Consider the following 14,821-nt stretch of genomic DNA (forward strand, 5'->3'; position numbering starts at 1 on the left):
GGCCGTACCACGTCACCACTCGTGTCACTTGTGAAGTTGCAGGTTTTATATGATGGGAGGGGCAGAGGCTGAGAGAGAGATTGTTCAAAACTCTGTGATGGTATTATTGGTTGGAATTTTTATGTACACCTACTGATTTGACATTAAATAACCACTAAAGATGCTATTTTCCAGGAGGTAAAAGTAACAGGATTTTCATATAAAAACCCTAATAACTGTAATTTTTTTTTTCATTTTCTGTATTGTTAATAGGTGTATGTTATAATACAGATAATTAGTTAACATGGTGGATAAACGTATTTTTCATTTGATTGCGACTTTAAAAGAGCAAACTTTAATGCCACCAATGGCCATAATCTCAAACAGCCACGAAAAATCCATCAAGCATCAACACGATATTGTATAATCCTTCTGAGCTGCTTTCTATCAGCATATTTCATTACTTTCCCTCCCAGGTGCTTTTGATGTTCAACGCACCAGTCTGCTGTCTATTCAAAGGCATTCTCTTTTCAGAATTCTCTTTTGAGAGAAATGAGGCTGAAAGCTCCCAAACCGGACCAAATCTCAACAGCCGCAAAAAAAAGTTTTTCGTTCACCATATGGCTTAGTAATTATTAATACATTCATTACATGTGTAATAAACTAGGTGGAAATTAAATTGGATGGTTCTTAAGAAGGTAAATAAGTGAGTAGAAAGCAAATCCTGGGAAAGCCCATTTCTGTGTTTGTAGTGGAGAGGCTTGTTGGACAGGACACAGCCTCATAGGTGATGGGACCAGAGCATCCCAGATAATTTCTTGCCCAACAATCATCCCGCCGCAGCTTTACCAGGCACCAGGCAGCTAGAATCTATCATTGAGGAAAATATGTGTAGGGCCTGTCATGCATGTGTGACCTAAACTATGCTTCAGAACCAGTCCGGTGCATATACCGCTCTGCTTTACATTCCACTCACACTGCTATTTGCCTCTTCCATGGCTGGGTTTATAACTGAATTTTAAATCAAGGTATTTCTTCCCCAGCAGTGTTCCTGTTTTTTTTTTTTCAGAGACAATGCTCCTACACTGCATGAATCCTCAGGGCCTTTATTCATTTCCTTTGAATGTGGTTCCAACCACCAGGCCTTAGACTCCCACAAACCCCCTTCTCTGGCTATGTAAATATTCCATGAGCAGCTGCCCCCACACTGTGGATTGACAAGTATTCCAACTTACTTGAAAACTTCGTCTTTAATAGAGGTTTCCATGAAAGAGAGGCTTAAACCTACAGTAACTGTGTTTTCCTCTAGAAATTGACACCGTTTTTTTCTTTTTCAACAATGTCACTCAATCTTTGTAGTAATACTTGTTCAGTTAATGCGAGGCAACATGACTCACCTTGTTATAGGCCTATGTGAAAACACTGAGTAAATTAAGAAAAGAAATCACTATAATTTCCCAAGTTTTTCCGCTATAGAGAGCAAAATACGGGTGAATGATAGTACATCTGTGTAAAAAGGCACAGAAATCATGCTGACAAAGGGGTCTGAAAATTGCCCTGCAGCACTCAGGATAAAGAACTGTGTCCTTGTTAATCAAGAAGATCATAGGTCACCTTGGCAATTATCAATTCTGAATGCACACAATAACAAACTATCTTTCCGACAAATCACCTGCCACATTTTCATTTTCCTGTCTATAATTTATTTTCCCCTGCAATGAAGAAGTGAGTGGGTGGGATTGGAAAACCTGACAATCTTGAAGATGCCTGGAAAAGAACTGCTAAGCAATTAATAATAGAGAAGAGGATGAGTTAAGCCCATCATATTATCATTGGCATTAGCATACTGGTAACTCCATTGTCTTTTGTATGGCTACGGTCTCACTAATCAATCATGACTCACTAATCAATCTCTGTCACTCTCACATTTAACCGCTGACATTTGGTTTGCTCCTGTGAAAATGCAAACTTAAGATCTCAAGCATTTTGCAGCCTGATGCAAAGAAGGCATGAATTTGATGATCTGACAGTGTTTATACAAACCTTTCTGCACATTTATCTTTTCAATGATTTTATGTAGAAATCCCATTCTGGTGAATCTCTTACAGTTTGTACATCACAAACAGAGTCATCCAACTACATCCTGCCTTCTGAGACAGGTTCTACAATAATACACCCCCCTAAGCTGTATTGCACGCCATGCAGAATGTCACACAATGAGACTTCTACAATTTTTTAATTCTCATAAGAACCATTTCCTGATTTATACCGTATAGCCTGTATTTTCTTTGTACTGTCCTATGTGAAGCATAGTTCTTCTTCTGAAAAGACTCATACACTATTTGCTCTATCTATCATAGCTTTTGTAGCTCTGTGGACTGCTCTAACTCTGAGATACAGCTAATTAAAATTTCTATGATAAAATAATTAGCCTCCGCTGCAGACAATGGAGAATGAAATTCTTTCGTAATCACTCAAATGAACTGATAAGAAACTTTTCAAGCATCTCACAATTTGCTGTCTGTGGGAAAACCAGAACTCAGTTATTAATTTTCATTGTCAGATATGCTGTTTTCAAAGCAATGGCCAAGAATAGGTTCCTTCCCTGGAATCGCACGCACGCCATATAGAGTGGGTAGGGGAGCGGGGCAAGGTATGGGGTTGCACTGATATTTTATGAATGCATGTCATTGTGTTCAACAGACCTTTAAAAAAAGACTGCATTACCGTCTATCAGTTATATAAAGACATAATGCCAAGACTTCACCTTTGCAAAACACTTTAGGAATAAAACAAGCTGGTGAGATGGTGCACTCTCTTGCAATTACAATTATACAGCACATGTCTGTAAAACGGTTAAAATTGTGAAAAACAAAAATAAGAAATTCATGGACATGGACATGGACAGTGAAGAAGTAGAGGAAGCTGGTTGAATTAACATATGTTCTTTATTTCTTTAGCAATTTCTCCAGCATTTCCTTCTTCTTGCAGATGTGTTTTGGAGAAATTAATCCCAGTGTGTACTCTCTCAGTGGTCAGTATTGGATAAACACTGCTGCTCAGCACACATAAGATGAGTGTCCAATCAGTAAATTGACCAGTGATCTGTCTGCACTCACAGCAGGTTTGGAGACAACTGCTTCTCTTTGGCAGTTTGCATTCCCCGAACACAGCAGATGAAAAGAACAGCCTCGAAATGTTTAATAACCACATTCATGCAAGAAGTCATAAGTGAAAAGCAAACATCTTTCAAATGAATCCCTTAGTGTCTTTTGGATGTGATATGAAATATGTATCCAGTAGGTTTTACTCTGGAAAATAAGCATGCCTCAATCAATACTCAGTATTTCAGTTACATTTTGATTGGGGGCACACACTTTGATTTATTAATCTGTGTAAAATGCTTTTTTTTTTCCCATACTGTGACCTTGAGTATATGGTTGGTGATTTGAATTCAGCAGTAGCTCTAGTGAATAATAATGATTAATGCTCAGAGATTATGCTCTTTTCATGCTGAGTGAAACACATGAGACCATACTAAAATGTAGACAGACCATGCATAGGCTGTAATTGATTCTGATGCTTTTATGTCAAGTAGTACACAAACATTAAACAACATAATGTTATAATGAGGTGAGGTGAGGTGAATGAGCAAATTAGAGACAATCTGTTTCCTTCACAACACTAATTGTGATCACAATAGTGGTGTACACAATTGGACTAAATTGTACATACCGGTATGTTGATTCTTCAAACTGCTGATTAATGTGTGTAATAATTCCTACAGAGTTTTAAAGATGGGGAAGGATTTTAACAAGTGTGTGGGTGCATCATACAGTATACCTCCTAACACAGCATCAGCCTAAAACAGCTACAGAAATACAGCCACACCATGCGGCTCCTAAATCAGCTCATCCTTTCCTCTTCTGCTCAGATACAAACGTCTCAGTCAGAGCCGTTTCTTGCTATACGCGGACTACGCAGCTGCGTAGGGCCCTCGCGACCGCTAGGGCCCCGTTGCGCCACCGTATTTTTGTCCTCCTCGAATATAAATGGCCACTTTTGGTAACCAACCGTCCTCATGTGTTGTTCAAAAACACATACATTAAAAGCACATGATGGCGAAAATAAAATGTATTTATTGTATGCTAGATAGATCAAAAAACAGCTATTCTTTCGAGAGCTCTTTGCCTTACAAGCAAACCAATTTCAAAGTCAATATCAGATTCTCACGTATTGACGTAAATTACTACGTTGTTGATGGCCTACGGACAGGCGTCCAAAAGGACGTATCCTTCGGGAAATGAAAAAAGAAAACGGAAGAAAGCAGAGGAAAAACAACGCTTGCAGAGCAGAGGTAAGACATATTAATTAAACGTATAACCTGTTTTTATGGGCAATGTCTTTCTACCAGTCAGCGATCGGTGTAAAGTTACCTGAACCACTGGATAGCTAATGTTAGCTATGTAGGTTTACTACCTATAATACGAGCCAGCTATCTAGACCTAGCTAGCTTGCTAACCCTAGTAACACGCATTTTGTTTTCAGAGCTGGCTAGGCTAGCTAACGTGATCTATGGTATCATGGTATTATTGAACCGCATCTGGCCACATACTAGCTTTATGGTCAGAATTATCGGCACGGCTACCGCCTCTGCGCACCGTGAGGGGAGAACGGTAGGCGAAGGTCCGTTCAAACATCTGGCAATTTGTTTCTGCATTACTTATCGGCAAAAAACACACATGAAAATATGACGTGAGACTTTTTTATTAACTGATAGGGTGTTCTGGTAAATTCGGCATGTATATAATCATCCAAACAGCTCGCATTTAATAAGTGTTTCCCACAGGTTGACAAGTTAACGTTATGGCGGTGGTTGTTAATGGGAGGGGGGATTAAGGACCCTCATGCGGGATTATCATTACAAACACACGTTTCACAGTCTACTCAAGATCCCAAGGTTTCCAAATATACCAAATATGTCATGCCGAATTACAGGGAAATACGTATAAAATGATGCACAAGACATCTGGATCTTTCCATTTGATGTAATGACGCAGCCATAAAAAAAATTGCGTTTTATATTTCACTCACTTCAATGATGCGTTGGAACGAGCAGATACAGAATATGTAGGCCTGTATAACATTGTCCTACAGTATGGAAAAGGTATTTTTAAAGCTACTTAAGGGGAAATTTTTAAACTACAGTAACTATGGCAGGCCGTTGTAACATTTAATCCTTAAAATGCACTAGTCACTAAAATTAGGCACTAGTGCTTATTTTCTAATGACTAGTCACTATTCTTCCAGTTACTAGTCACTAATGTAATTTTACCAACGAACAGGTTTTGGATTTCAGCAGTATTACAATATGAGTAATAATTATGATAAAATATGTTAATTCACCTAGAAACTTTATGTGTCTGCAGGAGCACTTCTGAAATACTTTGGAGGACCAGCCTCAGCACAGCCAGACCTCTCTGCTTGTCAGGGGACTCCAGGTCCATCATCATCTTCCTCAGCAGACCCAACAAACATCAGATGCAAGTAGCTCTTGTCTGATTTGTGAAATTATTTTGCATAATATAGGCTATATATTATTGGATTGTTATTTGTCATTTGCACTTTTATCCTGATGCTAGTGTCATTTTATAGTACTTAATTTTATGTGTATTCTTGTTATAAGTTTATAATTTATTCAAAGCATTCTGTTTTTGAAAAAAATCATTTTATTTGTTCAGTATTTACAATTTGCATGTTTGTTTTGATTTTGATGTCTTAACAATGCAACTAAGTTCCTGAAATTAAAAGAAGTTTTTTATGTGAAAAATACAGCATTCGGTCTGATTTATATGCATATGGAATTTGTGTCGATGCAGATTTGATGTGTATTCATGAGTGCTTGAAATAGCGGGGGGGGGGGGGGGGGGGGGGGGGGGGGGGGGGGCAAACAAGATTTTGCATAGGCCCCCCAACAAGCTAGAAACGGCTCTGGTCTCAATGTTCGGATTCATTTTTACAATAAGGGATCTGTATCATAATCGCCATCCTACTGCATCGCACAATTAGTGCTTTGGAGTCAACCTTGTCTGAGGAGCAATTACCTGGATCAACCTGTCCACTGTAATGAGGCTGGCTGAAAACTGCCTGCACCATTGGTTTCCTGCAGCTCAGCTGTCCCTTGTGATATCCATCTCCTGGGTCTGGTCTAGCCTGTCAATCTGGGGCTGGAGGGAGACACTGCCTCTGCTGATCACATCTGCACACAGAGGTGCTTTCAACAGCATGAATGGTCATGGTAAACTGTGCCTCTGTCATCACAACCAGACAGCCCATTTAAATCCACCACACAACATCTCCAGGGACTTCCTATACCATCAATTTACGTTTCATTACAACTAGTTCAACACGCACATACATTAGAGTGAATGGGTGCATTTTGCCAGAATTATTGTTCAGAAATTCATTTGATTTCTGTGTATTAAACTGTCTATTCAAATGTGTGATTTGAATTGTAATAATGAAACCCTCAACATTTTCTCATTTTTGTGTTCTAACCTCACCCTATTCAAATTATGTTGTTTGTGCAATAGCTTAGTTTATTAAATCTGTAATAATATCTGGCACAATTCACTCACCTCACAATATTGAGTGGGACCTGCCAGGCCCTGTCCATCCCAGGAGAAGGACACAACAGAGACAGCTGAGCTGAGAAAATACAAAAGTATTTTCCTTTAAACTGAAAATCCACTCTGAAACATGGTTTATATGTGTTACCTCTATAAAGTTGGACAGTTAAGTCTAGGTTAGTGTCTATGAACACATTTCTTCCAAATAGATGAAAGAGAGCCAAGACTTCAATTTGTTATCAAAGTAAAACTGTCCAGAGCTGCCCCATTAACGCTGAATATAGGAAACAGTATCCATGGTGATTCTCTGCAGACAGGGACACATTCTGTAGTTCAGCATTACTATGAAATTAGGCTCATTTATGTGTAAAAGCTCCGGCAAGCATTCTCTGGGTCCAAAAAGTCAACCTCGCATTTATTGTTAATGGAGCAGCTCGCGTCTCCTGATGGTATCACATGTTAAGTGTTAAATGTTATTTGGTTCTGAGCTTTGCAATTCAGTTCTTCATGTTCACAAATACGTTCACAAGTTAATGTTCTCAAATATATATTGAAAAGTCCAAGATCACAGGAATAAGGTAAGAATTTGGGGTTGGATTTTACCTTTACAAATGATGAGCTGGCAACCGCCATCCATTTATCAACTGATAAGGCATTCGGAATACAAGGATTGAATCGGAGATGAAAACTGTTGTTATAAGCCCAAAAATAAATCAGCGGCACAATAATTCAAAATTGCACTCCAAAATGGGAAAAGTGATTTGATGGATTAGAGGGAGAGTAAAAGCTGCAGGCGTGAACCCAGCCGACAAATCCCACCAAACACTCTCCTCTCACACGGCAATTCAGCTGATGAGCCCTGAAAAACAATCAGGGTACCTCCCTGTGCGAGGGTAGGCCACCTGTGGTATCCTACAGATGTGCATTGGAGGGGAGCTGCCCCATCCCCCCCAGTGAATAGTGGGATATATTAATGGGGTAATCTCTGGTGTACATCTCCGAGGGAGCTGGTGAGGAACACCACTAAGAAGTCCTATGCTTTCCTCCTGGGGCCTGTGCAGGTGTGCTAATACAGTACCTGAGCTGTCTGAAGCACTTATACTGCACAGCGATGACTAGTGAGATGAATTAGAAGGGTCCCTCCTCCCTCTTTAATGACAAGCCCTCCTCTCCATTTCTCAGCCCTCCAATCACGCTGACAACGTCGCAAGGGCCTTACTCCAGCCAGGTCCGCAGCGTGAGGATGACCCATCCGCCTGCTCTGCGTTACACGCGCCAATCTGCTGGGATGATGAATGATAACCAGGAGCTCGGCGCCGCTCGCCCCGTCAGAGGAGATTTTGAAACGGGAAGGTTGATGAGGTTGCCACACCGTAGCGTGGTGTGGACTCACAGCGGGCACAGAGCGGAGGATCCAGTGCCACCAATTAATGTTTGTCTTAGTTCACCTTGGATAACCAGAGCACACTACGCCACGCTGGCAAGCTCTGCCCCAACAAATAACAGCCGAGCAAATATGCGCATACTCCTGGGAGCACAAGAAAAGCTGCGAGGTATTAGGTGAATAAGAAACAACCAACAACAACAATTAGTCTGGTGTCCCGCTGGGAATCATCACCTGGGAACAAAAAACACATTGAACACACTACAGAAACATATTTTTCTCTTCATAAAGAATGGTTTATGTGTAGAGGAACTTAAGGATTTCTGCACGGTATAATGGATGAACGTTAAATTAATCAAATATTAATCAAGATGAGACAATTTAATATACCTTTTCCACTTAAAATATTGAAAAAAAGAAACATATGAAAGGACCCTAATGAGAGGAAATAATTAGAGCAAGATTATGTCCTGAAATCTCACAGAGGCACTGTGTTTTTTTCTTCTTGCTTCCTCTCAGGCTGCCCTGCTTTCTTCCTGCCCTCTGTCATGTCCTGCATCACTACAGCAGAGTTCAGCAAGGGAAATAGTTGCCATCTGGAAATCACATTTAACAGCAGAGGGTGCCAAAGCTTTTCTGTTTCAGATTTTCCAGGCACAATGCATCTCCCTGCATTTAAACCTTCCCATTTTGGGACACAATTTTGTTTCTATTTGCACATTTTAAAGACATATTTGCTCAATCAAATAATGTGAACTAACTGGATAAGATAGCTCAGTTATTTCAGATAATACGAACCCTATTGGGTTTTTCTGAACACATCATTGTCAAATGAACCATCGACACAACACTGCACAATCCCTGTGAGCTGCTCTCTATCAGCATATTTCATTAGTTTCCCTCCCAGGTGATTTGATGCACAACTTACCATTCTACTGACTACTGGAAGGGATTTTTCCTTTTTCTGAGGCTGAGATCTCCCAACCTGGACCAAATTAAATAGATCATTGGGATTATTGCCACTGGCACCAGTCTCATTTAATCTATTTCTCTTTCTTTTTTGTTTTGTTTTTGCTATCGTTGTGTCATCACAACTAATTTCACAGCAACATTTTAATGAGAAAAGCTGAGGACTACACATAGCACCTTTAATGCAGCTATGTTCACAAAGCATATATTTCTGATAATTAGAGCTCACTTAGAAAGCAACACTCTGTTAACACAAGCGTGTCAAGTACTGTAATGATTACGGACTATCCCATTAAGCAAACTTTTCTTCTTCAAATTGAGCCATTGTAAAAACCACTCCTCCATTACATTGTAGTGTATAGTGCATCAAATTACGATATGCCTGCCATGCATCTGACCCAGGAGTGAATCCTTCTCCAGATCCTTCTCTTTTATGGAATAAATGGCTGATCTCTTAGAGAGAGAGAGAGAGAGAGACAATATATTCTGAAGGAAAAAATATAAGAAAATATGTTTTGAGGGTGTCCATGTGAATGTTTGACCTCTTCAATACACACTATTGATGAGACCATGCAGAGATACAAAAGATCTGCATATTGCTTCTCTAAGACGGTTGCATAAGTTGTTTGTGGGCCATTACGTCTCAAATAAGTGAATAAGGCTGTTGTTTGCTGTTGTCACATTATATAGCAGGTTCATGACACACACGGCCATGTTTACTCATATGAAAATTACAGCATGCTGATTGTTTGTTTTGAGGTCATCACAATGCCACAATGCTCCTGCGGCTGTTCACATTTTATTTGTTTTCATGAGGCTGCTATTCAGGTGAGTAACATTACCTCCTGATTGTGCATTCTATCATTTTGCCCTCCGCCTGCTGAGCTGACTGTAAGTTAATTCTGTCAGTTGGAATGAGCATCCTCGTGACATTTAAACCACAGGGAGGCCCTGATATGTTGGCAGGAAGAAGAGAGAGCATGCAGCATGAAAGTATAGAGTAAGATATATAGCGGCATAATCTGGAGATTGTCTTAGAAACCCTTAGCTGCAAGTGCCAGGAGGAGCTCGCAAAGCAGAAGGCTGGCCGGCACTGCGAGTGGCAGATGTCTGATATGTTTGGCATGGATTAGCTAAAAGATTATTTCTGCACCTTCTCCGTCAGTGGAGCTCTTAACTCCTCAGACGATTCACCAGTCTCCAAATGATGCGCACTCTGTGAGGCGTCCAGCGAATAGAAATGGAGGTTGTCCAACCTATGTATCTAATCTTAAAAGCAGAATCATCTGATTACATTTCAAGGTCAAAGAGGGAGAATGAAACTTCTTTTAATCTTGAAATGTGGGTAAACTCTGCTTTTAACAATTAAACGAGTCAAAGAATTTGCTAATCCTAAACAGTCACTGTCAGTTAATGAAAGAATTATCATTTTATGATACGCATGTCTTAATGTGAAAAAGCCTCTACATGTTATCATAGACCCATGGCATCCATCTTTATCTGGTCTTCCTACATGTCAATAATATCGACGAGTGCCGGATTATTAATTTGATCAGTAAAATGGCCCTGTGGTAGGATATAAAGCCATAAATATAAGCATTTGACCAATTTATTTTTTCACAGCAAAGTCAAAAGTGGACTGATAAATCCCTTTCCACTAATGCAGAGTAAAAAGCTCTATCCACCTCACATAATGTTCCATCCAGCATCGCCCACAGTGATGGCCAGTCAAATTGGATTAAGCTGAGGTGGCTTGGGGCTTCTCTGCAGCTGCTGCTGTTTGATATGGGGTTTAGGTGTGCTGCAAGTGTTAACTTGGCTAGACTTAAAAGACTTGCAGAGACACATTAATATTTTATATGAAACTACAGACTATGATGCCAATGAGTCATTGGCCTTACAAAAAAGAGAACATCATAATGCATGGTGATCATGTAGGCCTACATCTTCAGTCTCTCCACTCAATAAAGGATGAAATTAGAATTTCAACTCAATTTGTTTTTCTGACTCTGAAATCAGTAGAGTTGTCAACACTCATGCTTTCTCTTTAAGGGTAAAACCAAACAAAACAAACAAAACACAACCAAATATAATGCATTTTTCCCCCCAAAACACTTAAATGTTGCTACCTAAAATTGATCAGTCAATATTCCAAAAATGGAGATGATTCTATTCTTAAAAATGTTATTAAGTTATATTATGTTATAAGAAAACATATTGAGATAATTCATAGCTGTACTAGGAACCCATAATGTGCTTTATTTTCATACCAGAAATCATTTTGTAAGATTAGGTGTTGTTTTTGTTTTTTATAAATGGTAGATATCTCAGTTTGGAATGAAACTCTTCAATTGCTTGCCCATGAATCTCATTAAGTATTGTTGTCTTTTTTCATTGACCAAAACGTTTTTATCTTGCCATTACTATATGAAAACTGTTGTTGACAAATGTTTTTCATCATTATTTTCATTGCCAATTGCAGCTGCCCTTTTTTCAGGGGTTGCCAAAGTGGCCCAGGTCCGTGGCTTTATCGGTCTCTAGTTCACACTATATTAAATCTAGAGCTGCAGCCAGACACCACATGAAAGTAGAGATTCCAATGCCATGCTAGCCCATCATAATAGCATGGCTTTGGTAGCAACTGAATGAGGTAAAAAAAAAAAAAAATGGGATAAAAATATCGTTGAGTGGAACATAATTTTTGTTTTGTGAATTAATAAAGGTAAGTTCCCCTCAATATATAAATCATCCTTATTTGAAACATGAGTTTCATTGTTGAAATATGGATTGAACATGGACCAAATTGTATAAAGTGTGAAACTATAAAAAATATGTGAAAGATATGTGAAAATACTGTATGTAGGGAGCACTTTGGTGTTTTAGTGCATAACTGCAAACAAAACATAAAGTCTGTGTAATACATGATCCAAAATATTAAATAATTGTTAATCAGTGATGCAGTTTAGCTCGCATAACTATCTAGAACTTTGTTTTCACTTCATTAGAGAAGTGTACTTCAATCTCTGATGAAAATCCCATATAATTACATTCATCTTCAAAAATTCTAGGTTCCACAAACTTTTGCATGTTTGTTTAGTATTATAACCAATGACTAATAAATATTATTCTATTATGTACACACTATTACAAGAAGCTAAGAAAATGAACATATTATAAATATCTCTGAATGACAATCTGAGGTGTAAAAATCTCTCTAATCCTTTCAATTAATTGCGGAATGAATCTCAAAATGTTTGCATAATAACATAACTATATTCAGTAGGACTCTACTCACTTTGAATGAATATTTGGTGTGAGAAAATGCTTTAATTACCTCAATGAATTGCTGAATAAACCTATAATAATAGTTTGACCATGGCTGTGTTCATTATGACTACTTTTGTGTGTTAAATAAAGGTGGAACAGTTGTCCCCTTCTTGTGTTAAAAAGTTAGAGTGTATTTTTCATCACGCCTTTTGAGTAGCAGAACATTTCCCAGGAGAGGATTGTGAGGACATTCTTCCATTTCTACCTATTTTTCTAAAAAAAGGCTGTTGGCTGTCTTTGATATAGTAGCCTGAAAATAAATAAATACAGTATAGGTGAGCACAAGTTTTTTCAGGCCTGTGAAACCATGCGATATGTCTTTTCATGCTCTCTGTGTTGAACATTTGAATTGTCAAGGCCTTTAAAGTAGATGTCCTGTAGGGTTACAAAACAAAACAATAAATACAATTGTCCGAGCCGCACAGTTCTCACTGTAACTGCCACAATATCCTTAATCCACCCAAGTCAGATTGGAAGGGCAATGGTAGCTTTGGGAATTCAGATTTCAATCTACTGTAGGTGCATTTACACCACTGTAACTGGATTGGGATTTTCATAACCTGCAAAAATGGCCTCCTTCTCTATGAACTATGATGTCATTGGAAAGTTGTAAGCAAAGAAAAGGCTACAAAAGTTAAAAAATATAAAAAAAATGTTCTAACAAGTAAAAGTGACAGGAGGATTCTTTTAATTTTTTTTTACCATTATTTGGCCTTGTATTTGAAAAAGGAATTGTTTCCTTAATTCAAACTAACTGGCACATGTACATATGAATAGAGAGGGCAGCTATTGCTAATATGTGACCTTTGATACAAATCTAGTAGCACACCTTCTAAAAATGAAAAACGCATTAAATTGTGCCTCTCTTGTGCTACATTCATTATGTGTTATGAATCGTGCCATATGAGCCTTTTATGAATGTACCATACAAACTTGTTTTCAAAGGGGCATTATGTTACATTATGTTATCATTATTATTACATTATAAAATAAGATTTTTAATGATTGTTGTGACCTTTCTCTGTATCTTTTGAGGGACCTTTGGGTTTCTGAAATCGTAATGAAATGCTCGGGCTAATCGATGGTAATACAGGGATTCTTGCCCTGGCAGGGAACAAGAGATTGAAAGAGAATGAGGAAGGGACCTAAAAACAGGCATATGTAAAGAGAAAATGAGAGTTGACATTGCCATGGGAACAGCTGCATCTTGTGCATCCAGAGAGTGAGCCCTGAACCAACTCTGCATGTAAAGGAGCGTTAGGGATCAGCATATCAAATAGCAAATCATTATCATTACACAATTGCAGCCTCTCATATCTTTGTTGTCTCTGTTTTCAACTGTCTATTGCTCTAAAGCAACCGATAACCTTTAAATACAATTTAAAATCATAGTTCATCATAAGCAGCAAGGTCAACAACTTTAATTTAAAGTTAATAAAGAATAATTTGAGTGCTTAGTATTGGCAATATTCAGTAATAACAAATAAGAACTGACATGTTTGCTAGGTTATAGTAGCTTGCATGTCTATAACAAGAGCAGTAATGCATGATTGGAGTGAGTGAAGCTCTTTTGACTTTAAAAACTTCACCTGTTAACACCAAAGTGCTGTGGTAGCACAGCGTTGTTGGAACTAAGGGAACCACTGAACGAAATATTTTATTAATGCGTTAACTTTGGAAAATCACTGAGCTACTTCCTGGTATGTGAATGTACTGCGCACCAACATAGAGCTGGCTCGTGCTTGTGTGACTTCTTCTGTGCTGCCTGGTGTATGAGCGCACGCTGGATTTCCTTTATGCAGAGCTCTGGGGTTCTGTGCGGCCTAAAGACTGCATACTGTAATTCCCCTAAACACTATGCATTGCAAAAAGCACACAAACAAACAAACAAACAAACACACAGAGTCTGGCTCTTATTGAGGTGCTTCTCCAGAGCTCTTAAAAAGAGCAAGATGTCTGTGCACCAAGTTCTTCTATAGTTTACATTCTTGAGTTACAAAGAGCTAGTGGTTGAACCTGGACTGCATGCACAAGTCCACTGAAGACAATGAAAAGAGTGAGTGCTGCATTTAACAAAAAGCATACAGTGTGTGAGTGACAGCTTTTGCATAAAAAACATATTGCACAAAAGAACACAAAATAATTTTGGAAAAAATTTATTTTTAAGTAATTTTTAATAACAAAATGCGCAAAAACTCAAAGGGGCGAGTACTTTTTGAGTGTTGCACTTGTATCAAAACACTTCAATTTATATCAATCTTTCAATCATACAGTTATCTTGTCATTCCATGCTGCTGCTTTAGAGAAAAAAATGCATATTGCAATATCTTTTCAGGCATTCATATGCATGAAACTTTATTGGAGACTGAGCATCACAGAAAATCCCTGTATGTCACTGATAAGACCCTGCTGTGATATGGATCAGAAGGGCATTTGAGTCTGTTGGATCAATAACTTCGGATGTTCTGCCTGCACAGAGCCACCAATCTTTAGGACTGGGGGTTATTATGCCACCATTGACAAATTAGGTCTG

General features: G+C 38.6%; 1 protein-coding gene across 1 annotated transcript in view; it reads left to right on the forward strand.

The window, feature by feature from the left end:
* The first annotated feature begins 7,851 nt into the window (after positions 1 to 7,851).
* Positions 7,852 to 14,821, forward strand: part of eys (EGF-like photoreceptor maintenance factor) — a 200,873-nt gene continuing 193,903 nt past the window's right edge. Inside the window, exons 1-2 of the mRNA XM_071912776.2 lie at positions 7,852 to 8,161; positions 8,512 to 8,614. Coding sequence (XP_071768877.2) covers positions 7,852 to 8,161; positions 8,512 to 8,614 — 413 coding nt within the window. The remainder of the gene's footprint in view (positions 8,162 to 8,511; positions 8,615 to 14,821) is intronic.

The sequence above is a fragment of the Centroberyx gerrardi genome, chromosome 15 (assembly GCF_048128805.1).
Source record: "Centroberyx gerrardi isolate f3 chromosome 15, fCenGer3.hap1.cur.20231027, whole genome shotgun sequence".
Classification (NCBI taxonomy): domain Eukaryota; kingdom Metazoa; phylum Chordata; class Actinopteri; order Beryciformes; family Berycidae; genus Centroberyx; species Centroberyx gerrardi.